At 40.2% G+C, this 13,045-nt stretch overlaps 1 protein-coding gene across 2 annotated transcripts in view; it reads left to right on the top strand.

The window, feature by feature from the left end:
- Positions 1-11,649, top strand: part of LOC120532376 — a 70,879-nt gene extending 59,230 nt beyond the window's left edge. For both annotated transcript variants that reach the window (XM_039758311.1, XM_039758310.1), the window contains 5 exons: positions 2,045-2,074; positions 5,652-5,791; positions 7,089-7,263; positions 10,018-10,088; positions 10,881-11,649. In XM_039758311.1, coding sequence (XP_039614245.1) covers positions 2,045-2,074; positions 5,652-5,791; positions 7,089-7,263; positions 10,018-10,088; positions 10,881-11,114 — 650 coding nt within the window. In that variant the 3' untranslated portion in view covers positions 11,115-11,649. The remainder of the gene's footprint in view (positions 1-2,044; positions 2,075-5,651; positions 5,792-7,088; positions 7,264-10,017; positions 10,089-10,880) is intronic.
- Positions 11,650-13,045: the final 1,396 nt, after the last annotated feature.

Genomic DNA, 13,045 nt, shown 5'->3' with positions numbered 1-13,045 from the left:
AGCTGATGGAAAATAATGGGAATAAAAAATAACTTTCAGTTATTTGTTGTAAAAATGCACTCGATTTCTGTAACAAATAATACAAATATTAACTTTTTAAAGCACTTTCTTATGTACAAATAGCTGTACACATACATGTTTTCTATAAGAGTTGAGGGTTGCATTGGGTTCGTTGGGTGCCTAGGCTAACTTTACTGGACTTGCGAACGCCCTCTCTGAATGGAGCTCGTTCATATGTAGGGGACTTACTGTATTAAATATTTATTGCCTTTGACCTTCAAGTTTCCAGCTGTTAATCTTTGTTCAATCACTTCCTTCAATTCAAAGAAAAACCCATCTATTGTACATACGTTCTGTTTTCATAACATTTTTCCTGTGAGCACAGGTTCACCTATGGAGGTCCCATAGAGACATACTTGGAGTGGACTGTCCTTTTCTTTACTGTTTCACATTCTATTATTTTAACAATGTTATAAAAGGAAAGCAAATGTCAGCATACAGAATACATAAATGTAATGCTGTTACATCCTAACAACCACCCATTCCTGTGTCATGCTTTTGTGTATATGCACTGTAGCCGCCGAAGTATAAACCGAAGTCGAGCACGGGCAAAATGCGTGCCGAAAGAAATCTCTCAGTCCAATTGTTTGTTTTTAAAGTATTTAGTGAAAAGCAGAGAAGCCACACAAGAATAAAGGAAAAATAGTTACGCATGTTGAATAAAAGGCAAAAAAAAGGAAAAATGTATCTTCTATAAATGTAATTTTTTTTGAGAAACTTTAGTTATTTCTGTATTTAAGTTCTTTACTTCTTCTTTCTATCCTTAAAGGTTCTTAATTTCTTCTTCTATACGTCTTAAGCGCACGGCTTCGTGCTTATTTAAGTGCGTTATATTTACTTGTTACTTCACGCACTCAAAAAGCCTGTAGTCGTGGGCACGAGCACGGTTTAAAATCGTATTCCCATGCTTGATCTTGCCTTACGCTTTGGTGGCTACATGCACTCGCCAAGCACTGTGGAGGTTCAAGTGTCTTTTCCATTCCTCATGCATCTTTAGCATTGTCTCTGATGTTGCTGGGGACTGTAATGCCAGAATACACCCAGCATCTCAACAAAGTGTCTACGTGTGACAGGAAACAAGAACAATGTGATATCTTTACTTAAATACTAAGTAACTGGCAGGCACATGTGGAATTAACCCAAGGACTGGCCAGACAGAACAAAACACCTTCTGTTCAGTGTGACAATGTCATGAATTTCATTTGAAGCAATTTGTTTTGTGATTTTATTTGTGTGTGTGTGAATCAAAATACTGAGCTTCATTGCAAATTCAGTTTCACACAAATCATTTCACTCTTCACTAATGATGTATGTGTTACCTGACAGCATCATAATAGTAAGCCAAAATACACTGTTCATAAGGTTTACTAGGGGACTTTGCCCCCTGCTTGCTTCGTTCGCCAACCCAAAGGCCTGCACTACGCGCCAGCCACTTCATGTCTCTGCCATTCGCGTATGTGGATTTCACTTTTTAATTCTCGTGGAATTCCTCTTCAATGGGAAGAAACACTACTTTTCCCTGATGGCAACACGAATTAGACGATCTACAAGTCTCCGACTTAAATTGTGAATCTGAACGATATATTCGATCTCTTTTCGCTGTTCCGTTATTTCACCGAGTAATAATTTCTGTTTTCTTACGCTAATGCAATCTTTACTATCATACTTTTGAAACTTTTGAATTTTAGTACTTTCATTATCTCTAACCTGCTCTGCATGTGTATCGTGTCAACGTTTAGTGAATTATTTACAATGTTCTACTTTGTCATCTACTCTTTGTCTTTTATTTCCGGCCCCAGCCCCGGTTAAATCTCTTGGACAAAGTCTCGTCTCACGGGACGTCAAAGTATCTTTCTGAAAAAGTCACGTCATCCCAGGATTTTTTTTATTATGATAGAGAGAGACATGTAAAAGTGTGCAAATCTAATGAGTTACTTTAAATGACTAAAACCTAAAGATATTTTTTTTATATTTTCATTTGTAGATATCCACATACCTGAAGACAACGTGACAGGTATATACAGTGCCAAACCCATGGCCAAATCTGTTTTAGTGCCAGTGTGGCACCTTTGATCATGAATTTTTCTATATTAGAGTTATTCAATGTAGTTTGTTATGTTTTATACATTTTAATAGGACCCATTATTGTAGTTATTAGAACATCATTTTTATTTGTAATTGTAGTAGTGGCTGCACAAAGGCTACAAATCTGTAGCTACGTAATTTCCCACTCTGTCCCTGTTACTTAATTGCTTGACAAGAAACAGTTAATCTGTTTTGCAATACAATGGCAAAATTAGCAATTTCTGTTAACCTAACAGATATAGTAAAGGCATATTTTGTTGTCAGGGTGTTGAAGAAAAAGAAATGGACATGTCATAGGTCTGTTTTAGAAGCCTGTGGTGCATAAATAGACCATCACTTTGAATCAGTAACAGTGCCAGGATTTTATAAAAGGGTGGGCCTAATATTATTTTTTTACTGTTGTAGAAAAGGCGCTTTATCAGCGGACACCGGAGGCACGTGTAAAAATAAACAAACTTTGATTTTTCTTTACCTCTGGGCCACATCTTCCCTGTGTCCCTCAGGCACAACACAGTCCCACACTAAGCACAAACACAAAGCGTAAGCACAAATAAACTCCTCTTCTTTCTTCTCCACCACTCCTCCCGGCAAGCGTTGGCTCCCTCTTCCCGACTCTGGCTCCCCAGAGTGGTGGTTGTTGGCTCCTTTTATAGTCCACCCAGAAGTGCTCCAGGTGCTTGATCATCTGTTTCCGGTTGCACTCCCAGGTGTGGCTGATGAAGCACCCAGATGGGCTCAGGAACCCCTGCAGCGTCCCCTGGTGGCCACCCCGGATCCCAGCAGGGCTGTGTATAACTCCATCTCCCAGGGAGCCCTGCAGGTATCTGAGGCACCACTGTCACCCAGGGGACTGCCACCAAGCATTCCGGGGTAGGTACTGTGCAGCCCATGGCTGTTCCCCCTGGACTGAGTACAGAAGGGGCGTCCCGGCCGTCCACCACACTGTTAAATACACCATCATTTAAAAAACAGTTTAGAAGTGCAGTTATACCAACGTAAATGGCACCATTGTTTTATTTTTACATGTTTAGTGTGAATGATTTTTTTAACACTGCTTTAAATCCAGTTATAAATTATTAAAATTAACAGTCGTTTGATGATACGTATGACATATCAGCCCATCGATAGGCGTACATGCTCAAATAATATCTGTTAGAATTGTGATCATTAGCATTATATAACAACAAACAGGTGCATTGCCATTCTTCCATTCTTGTAATCTGTGTATGCATTCATGATCCATGTGTTTCTACTCTCTGAATCTAGGAGTGAAGCTGTCTTCAATTAATTATCTCCAATATACCCAATTCACATCTTTCAATATTGTGTATTCCAGCCACATATACCATTATCTGTTGTATCAGTAGGCTACAAAACCGGTTATAACAGAAGCTGGAAACTTGAATACTGACTGAGTTGGTGACTCATGAATGTCAGACAAATTCATCACCTTGGTTGATCCTTCGTCATTTGGTGGCAGAGCAGTTGTAGATTTTCCAGTACACTCATATATAGTGTTGGTAGCAAACCCATCGCTAAATTTGGCACACCTAGCGGTGGAGAATTGCTGAAATTTTCAGTGCCAACATCAGCTGTGGCATGTTTTACAGATCTGGTTGTTTCAAGTCAAGTCAAGTTGGGGAGCATGCACTGGTACAGTGCGTTGCCACACCCACTACACGACGAAACAACTCGGGATCCCGGTTGGCAAAAACAACGGCAGACACAAGGGTCCAGTCCCACCCTCCGGAAATGACCCTCTATCTGCTGCAGCCAGGTGTTACGTGGGCGAACCCTTGGCCTGGTTGTTTCCTTTCACTAATAAATCAAATGTTTTTTTTTTCATTGAGACACATACTGTATATTTCCTTATTCACGTTTCCACTCAACAAGACCTATATACACTCAGCTAAAGGATTATTAGGAACACCTGTTCAATGTCTCATTAATGCAATTATCTAATCAACCAATTACATGGCAGTTGCTTCAATGCATTTAGGGGTGTGGTCCTGGTCAAGACAATCTCCTGAACTCCAAACTGAATGTCAGAATGGGAAAGAAAGGTGATTTAAACAATTTTGAGCGTGGCATGGTTGTTGGTGCCAGACGGGCCGGTCTGAGTATTTCACAATCTGCTCAGTTACTGGTATTTTCATGCACAACCATTTCTAGGGTTTACAAAGAATGGTATGAAAAGGTAAAAACATCCAGTATGCGGCAGTCCTGTGGGCGAAAATACCTAGAGGTCAGAGGAGAATGGGCTGACTGATTCAAGCTGATATAAGAGCAACTTTGACTGAAATAACCACTCTTTACAACCGAGGTATGCAGCAAAGCATTTGTGAAGCCACAACACGCACAACCTTGAGGCGGATGGGCTACAACAGCAGAAGACCCCACCGGGTACCACTCATCTCCGCTACAAATAGGAAAAAGAGGCTACAATTTCCACAAGCTCACCAAAATTGGACAGTTGAAGACTGGAAGAATGTTGCCTGGTCTGATGAGTCTCGATTTCTGTTGAGACATTCAAATGGCAGAGTCAGAATTTGGCGTAAACAGAATGAGAACATGGATCCATCATGCCTTGTTACCACTGAGCAGACTGGTGGTGGTGGTGTAATGGTATGGGGGATGTTTTCTTGGCACACTTTAGGCCCCTTAGTGCCAATTGGGCATCGTTTCAATGCCACGGGCTACCTGAGCATTGTTTCTGACCATGTCCATCCCTTCATGATCACCATGTACCCATCCTCTGATGGCTACTTCCAGCAGGATAATGCACCATGTCACAAAGCTCGAATCATTTCAAATTTGTTTCTTGAACATGACAATGAGTTTACTGTACTAAAATGGCCCCCACAGTCACCAGATCTCAACCCAATAGAGCATCTTTGGGATGTGGTGGAACGGGAGCTTCGTGCCCTGGATGTGCATCCCACAAATCTCCATCAACTGCAAGGTGCTATCCTATCAATATGGGCCAACATTTCTAAAGAATGCTTTCAGCACCTTGTTGAATCAATGCCACGTAGAATTAAGGCAGTTCTGAAGGCGAAAGGGGGTCAAACACCGTATTAGTATGGTGTTCCTAATAATCCTTTAGGTGAGCGTACACAATTAATAAATTCAATAAGTTGCTAGTTGTTAGGGTCCCATTAATGTCACATGGTTTAAATGGCTCTGAATGTCAGTCTTATTTTCTAAACCTTGTTACGAAGACGTGTTATAAAATTGTTATCCATATATGTGCTTTCTTAGTATTTTAAGAAATTAATTAACCTATAGTGATAGAGTTAACGCTGGTGATTTTTCTGTGTAAGTTTATACCTAGCTGATATTTTTATCAATAATTATAAAAAGTCATGTATGTAGTATAGTCTAATTTTCTTTAAAAAAAATAAAATAAAAAGCTAAACTATAAAACAGGCCCAATAGTGGCACCACATCTACTTTGAATCTAATCAAACTTTACATTATTGTATTTGTAATATTTTTCTCCATAGATTTTAAATCATTGAAGTCACATATGGGAAAAAACTTCAGCGAGTTTACGTTAATAGACAAGACAACCAAAACACATCTCTGGAAATTCCTGTCAAAACTTCTGCCCAGTACAGAAGCCTTAAGCCTACTGTATCAAATGGTAAGAAGGATGCCACATCCTCTCTCCCTTCAGCTGTCAATGCAGCCTTGTTCTCTGCAGTGTTAGTTTGTGGTGACACTCTTCTTGATGATGATCTTTGAATTGCATATATTGAAATCGAACACTGTCTAAATTTGGACTCAACATGTTCTATGGAAGGCAGATTTTTAGTAATAGGCCTTAAGACTGAAAGTCTTGTCAAGTTGAACATTAGTGCAGTGTATTCTTAGTTTGAGCTGAAAGGTAAGGCTGGATCTTTAGTATTTTACTTCTCTAGGAAAGTGATTTCTATGGGAAAATAACCTTGTGTTTGTGATAATGATTCAACAACATTTTCTGTGTGTTTTGAGAAAACTGTAAGCACTCAGCTAATGGGGATGAAAATAAGTATGCTAGGTGAATCGTGTGTGAAGAAGAGGAACAGGTGATCATGGCCGCCTTTTATTAAAGTTGTCGATTGTTCTTTCAGTTGCAAAAATGACTAAAAGTCTTCACTTGCATTCATTACCAGCCAAGTGTAAGACCTGAGATCTGTAATTTAATATGATGTCTCGCCACTGAAACAATGTACACAATTAAGGGTAAGGGTCCACAAATTAAAAAAGTAAAGAAGACAAAAGTAGGGGAAAACAATAAATACAAAGGAAAGATTTACAGAGGCAAAGCATGGCAACAATTTTAACATCTTTGTGTTTGGACTTTTACACAAACACAGGGAGAACTTTCAATGTACGTATTGCAGTCACTCCAGCTGGGTACAAAGCAATGGTTCAAGTAATAAATGGCAACAAGGCCAACCCCAATTATGTGGTGTCACTGGCAACTAATGTTAGATATGAACAGAAACAACAGTGAGAAACTGTGAAACTAACAATGCAGCACATCAGAGCAGATAGTCAGTCAGTCAGTCAGTCATTTTCCAACCCACTATAACCTAAAACAGGGTCGCAGGGGTCTTCTGGAGCCAATCCCAGCCAGCACAGGGTGCAAGGCAGGGCACCAGCCCACCGCAGGGCCAGAGTAGATAGCGAATAGATAAAACATGAAAAGAAGATTTATAGTGCAATAGGTAGGAGACTGATCTTTATTCTGACTTAGAATATTGGATCCAAATGATTGTTATAGACATGCTGTATGTCAGACTTAGGCAACACCTAGCTAAATGTTCTAAATGGGTTGACTTTGATATTTCTTAAATAATAAAACCTTGCAATGATAGGATTAAAATCCTCAGATATTCTCTTAACACAGGACATTGTTTGCATTTTCTCCCATATCATGATGACTTTCTATTTAGCTTGAAATTAACCAGCCAGAGTACGAGAATGAGCTTTTGGCAACTGAAGCTTTGAGTGAGGACATGAAGCAGACGTTTAAGGACCTGGAGGAGTTCTTGGGGATCTCCGCTTCTGATGAGGACAACCCAAATGAACTTGTGAGGACACTTATGATATTTGTCGGCGTGGCAGATGGTAAGAAACAATTGTATTCTGTTTTCACAAATAGTATTCTCATCTCTTTTTTTATTATTTTTAGGTCACCTGAACACATTTTGATTAAGGTGTACAGTAGATTCAGTGCTCATCATTTAACACTCAGTAACCCATAACGACAAAGTGACAACATGTTTTCAAACAATCTGCAAATGTATTTAAAAAATCAAAAACTGAAATCTCTCTTTCCTTTAAGTATTCAGGCCTTTTTCTGTGGCACTCCAAATTGAGGTCAGGCACACCCGGTTTGCTTAAATTACCCTTGAGATGTTTCTTGAACTTGATTAAAGTCCAAATGTGGTAAATTGAATTGATTGGACATCATTTAGATAGGCACGCATGTACCTGTGTATATAAGGTATGCAATTCACACTGCATGTTAGGACAAAACCAAGCCATGAAGTCCAAGGAACTCTCTGTAGACCTTCATGATCAGATTTTAATGAGGCTCTGAGCAGGATAAGGGGATAAAACCATTGGTAAAGTTTTAAATGTTCCCAGAAGCACAGTGGCCTCAGTAATGTGAAATAAAAGATTGAAACCGCCAAAACTCTTCCAGCCAAACTGAGTAACATGGCAAGAACGGCCTTGGTCAGGGAGGTGACCAAGATCCAAATGGTAACTCTAACAGGCCTCTGCTGATATGGGAGAACCTGTTAGAAGGACATTCATCTCAGCAGCACTCAGGAGTTCATGATAGAGTGGCTGGATGAAAGTCACTCTTGAGTAACATGCATATGACAGTTTAAAGGACTCTGAGAGCAGGAGGAGAAAGATACTCTGGCTTGAAGAGACACAAATTGAGCTGTTTAGGCAGAACACAAAGCACTATGTCTGCTGAAGGTCGCACTGCTCATCACCTGCCTAATACTATTCCTACAGTGAAGCACGGCGATGGCAGCATCACACTATCGGGATTCTTATCAGTGGCACGGACAGGGAGACTTGGCAGAATTGAGGTAAGGATAAATGCGGCCAAATACAGAAAGGTCATTGAAAAAAAAAATTGCTCCAGGGTGCACTTGACCTCAGACAGGGGTGACAAGTTCACCTTTTAGCAGGAAAACGACCCAAAGCATACAGCCAGGACAATGTTGAAATGACAAGTCTCTGACAGTCCTTGAGTGGCCCAGCATGGAACATCTGTGGAGAGACCTGAAGATAGCAGTTTACAGACGTATCCCATCCATTTTAACAAATCTGAAGAGGATATGCCAGGAAGAAAAAATTGGACAAACTGCTCAAATCCTACTGCGCAAAGCTTATAGAGAGCAGGGACTTGTGGTCAGGGGAGGCAGATGAGGCAGAGCCTCATCTGTCATCATGAAAAAAGTAAAAAAAAACTAATTATGATAATAAAAATAAATTGGTCTACTGGTCTGTGCTATAAATTTGTTTTCTGTATGATTCCAATATTTTTGATCATTTTTATAGTCAAAATCGCTGATTTGTGCATTTCCTATTCAAATACTGGGGAGAAATGTGAGATGCGGCAGTGACGAGCCTCACCTCACCTCGGACTGTGCTCCCCCTCACACACCGGGTTGATGCATGCGATTGAAAGATTTCACTTTTTGATTTTCAATACATTTCAAATCATGAAAACATGTTTTCACTTTGTCATGATAGATTATTAAGTTTAGATGTATGGGTTAAAATGGCAAATGTGTCCATTTAAATATTAATCTACAAAACAACAAAGTGTGCAGAAAGTGAAGGAGTCTGAATATTTTCTGAATCCACTGTCAGCCATCATGTGCTTCTGTCACACTTTAGTTTGTAGCTTCCCTGAGTACTTGATGTTAATAATGTAATACTTGCAAATTCCATGTGTCATGTTAAACTCCATGACAATGTTATAAAAATAAAAAGAAACCCAAATGTTTGATATACACTTACACATATTGTTTAGTACAGGAACCTTTTTAGCAATGCTAACATTTGCAGTACACCCAACATTAGAAAATATTTTGTTAATGGTGCATTAATAAAATGTGTTGCTTTTTTTCTTTCCAACAGATGGTGTTCTGCAGATATTGGCACTGCTACACAGATTCTTACTGTATATCTATAGTAAATAAAAACCTCTGACTCCTTTCCTCACTGCATTGTTGATTTATCACTACAAACAATATTGCAATACTGGCCACTCACACCTTTACTATGAGTTGTAGTAATATACAGACAATCAAAGCTAGTGTCCAAGATGTTTGTAAAACAGTGAAGCAGGTCCAGATCTGGAAGAATTTACAAGTTACCATGGTGCTTGAAGTGCCCACCGTAAAAACACAAATTGAAGGGCTTTTATGTCTGTCTGGCTGACTGAAGGAGAAGTCCACCAGTGAAGCTGCTGGTTGTCACAAAATTCAATAGTAGAGATGTCAGCTCTCAGAGGCTCCGTGGACTTCACAGTGGAGTTTTCATTGTTTAGAATACCAGAAACCAATTTTGCAGATACAGTTGTGAAGAGGTGGCTGTCCACCTCTAAAAAGTGCCATAGCTGAACAGCCGTAGGCAGCAGATTTGCTCCTCCCATGAAATGTCATTACTTATTGAACAGTTTCGGCTAACCACAGATATCTCTCCAGTACCTGTGACCATTTTCTGAAGGAACAACAGGCTGGATCTCCAGGAGGACCATCAGTCTGGCACCAGTGGGGGGAAAAAATCAGATGAGGAAATTTCAACACATGACAGTGGTAACTTAATCTGCTGTTTTGTTTCCTGCTGCAGATCTTGACGACCTGATTATGAAATATATTTGTAGAATAAATAAGGAAGCACGTAAACAGAAGCTTCAGTTGGTAAGTGTTGGAAAAGAATACAATGATGTAGTAATTCATAAAAATACGCAAATAAATTAGAGGTGATGATTTTACAGAGTAAATCAAAATTCTTACTTATATGTGCTAATTAATATGCAACATTTCACCACTCTCTGGCACTATGATTATACCCCTTGAATAAAACTGTGTCAAGTGGCAGCTGTCCTGTGACAGACTTGTTATGTAGCACGCCACTACATCATAGCCAGTCAAACATTCATTTCCATGCCAGGACCACTGCAGAACTTTACTGCAGAGTCTCCTCTGGCTTTGCCCTATCCTGATATACGAGTAGCTCACCATCTTTATCATCCTATCACATACTCTGTGGCTCCACTAAGTTTGGATTTGGTAACACTTTAGTTTAGGTACTGCAAAAATGCATCAATTACTCATTTACTCTTATGTAACATCCATCCATCCATTATCCAACCCGCTGTATCCTAACTACAGGGTCACGGGGGTCTACTGGAGCCAATCCCAGCCAACACAGTGCGCAAGGCAGGAAACAAACCCCGGGCAGGGTGCCAGCCCAACGCAGGGCGCACACACACACACACACCAAGCACACACTAGGGACAACTTAGAATCCCCAATGCACCTAACCTGCATGTCTTTGGACTGTGGGAGGAAACCCACGCAGACACGGGGAGAACATGCAAACTCCACGCAGGGAGGACCCGGGAAGCAAACCCAGGTCTCCTAACTGCGAGGCAGCAGCGCTACCACTGTGCCGCCCTATAATTTAATCTTTTCTTTTTAATTCTAAAGGTAGAAACAATTTTGGAGCAAGTTTGCAGTGAGAATGAAACATCGACTTTTACTCTGCCAGAGGACAGCTTCGCCGAAAATGAAGAGTTTCTGACATTGTGTGGAATAGAGGAATGTGAGGACATGCCGACTGGTAACCACTTTGTTGTAATCCCATCCCAGAAGCCCATACTGCTGTCAATGTATGTCATGATGTACGGTCTGGAATCCTTGGACCCAGAGAACGAAGGGTGACCAGTAGTTTCATTGTAATGGTTACATAGGAATTTTAAAAAACAGATTACAAAAACATTTATAAGTTAATGTTTTATAATAAAAAAAAATAAACACTCATCAAATTGAATTAGACTGATTGCCATCTAATTTCCGTCAGCCATACTCTCTTCTTCACCCTCTCTGCCTTGCACCACTGTTTGTTAGACCATCCAGAGAAGCCAATTATATCCTTTTCTCATCCAGCAGCCCTGCACCATTTCCATTTTTTGTGACTCCTGTTTCCCTTTCCCTGCTGGCTTGACTAATCATTCTCCATTCTTTTTCTCCTTCATCCTCCTCCTTTTTCATGCAATACCATATTGAATTGAGACTGACCAATGCATATTGTTTAATTACTAGCCAATATCCTAATAGGTCTTAACATCAAAAATAAAAACATTCTGAAAGGTTTTTTTTTTTAATTAGAAAATCCAAAATGGAGAAATTATTCACAGAGTGAGTTTTGCATTTCAAGTTTAAAAATGACTGCATTGCATTTTTGACACATTAAAAACAGAAGTACCAATAAATCTTTCTATCACATAATCGGGTTGTGGTGTTTTTTTTTTCACACTCAGTAGATGGCGCTGCTGTTCTTGTTCTTTCCACCATGTCACATTCTACAGTAGATCAGTTTCACAGTGGATGCTAGAGCTTTTATTCTTCTTCCTATCACGCAATCAGCTTATGCAATTTGCTTCACATTTAGCAGACGTTTCTGCTCTTCTTTTCCCTTCTGCTATGTTAGTTTACCAATGCAGTTTGCTGCAAGAAAGAAGCCAACCCTGATGACTTCATGGAAATTGCCACTGGCCACATGGTTTGCCTGCACCAACTTTTAAGACCAAGATTAAGGTGGTTCGCAGGTAGTCACATGACAGGTAGACACAACCCTTAGCATGTGTATATATAGACAGAAATCCACAAAGGTAGAAAATGAATCACATATCTTAAAATACTGCGGTGGGCTGGCGCCCTGCCCGGGGTTTGTTTCCTGCCTTGCGCCCTGTGTTGGCTGGGATTGGTTCCAGCAGACCCCCCGTGACCCTGTAGTTAGGATATAGCAGATTGGATAATGGATGGATATCTTAAAATAGTCTTTTATTCATGAGCTTTCAACACCTATCAGGTGTCATCATCAGAGGAAAATGATTAGACAGACAGGAATCCAAGACAATATATAGCAAAACCATACGCCGCCTAATCAGGCCGTTTTTTAATTAATTTTTAAGCAAAGGGAGAAAATTTTAACATTTGCAAAATCGGTAATGTAATAAATCAGCAAGAAAAGCAACATTGTAACAATGCACGGAACGAACCAACACACAATCGTCCGTGCGGCATAGCGAGGTGGGAGGGGGGTGTGTACAAAGTGCAGGAGCATCTAAGAAGACTCATGTTTGTCGCGGATGTGAATTGCTGTATGTAGCGTGTACAACACTTTGCTATGCTGCACGCGTCGCGTCGTAACCGAAAACTCGTTTTTTAAAGACTGCTCACTTCATTGTGTTTTAACCTCAGTTGTAAAGGAATGTTTTAATGATCCCATGGGATACCCCTCGCAAACAGTTTTACACGCTGCATATGGCGATTCACCTCCGCAAGAAACATGCCTCTATTAACAGTCAACGTGTGGGAGGGGGGTGTGTACAAAGGGTAGGGACGAAAACAGTGGGAGCGTATGAGTCGCACTTAGTGGCAATTCCACGGTTTGCAGCCCGAATGGGGTTCAACGGCTTACCCACGCCTAAACACACCCTCAGTCTCATGCATAATTATTTATTGAATGGTAAACACTTCTGGAAAGACACGGTTGTCTAAAACGGGTTAGTGTGAGAATACAACAGTAAGTGAATGAAAAGATGGAACTCTGGAGAGAGCAAAATACAACACAATAGTGAACCCGCGGC

The sequence above is a fragment of the Polypterus senegalus genome, chromosome 7 (genome assembly GCF_016835505.1).
Source record: "Polypterus senegalus isolate Bchr_013 chromosome 7, ASM1683550v1, whole genome shotgun sequence".
In the NCBI taxonomy this organism is placed as follows: Eukaryota; Metazoa; Chordata; class Cladistia; order Polypteriformes; family Polypteridae; genus Polypterus; species Polypterus senegalus.
This window is presented reverse-complemented; position numbering and strand designations above follow the sequence as displayed.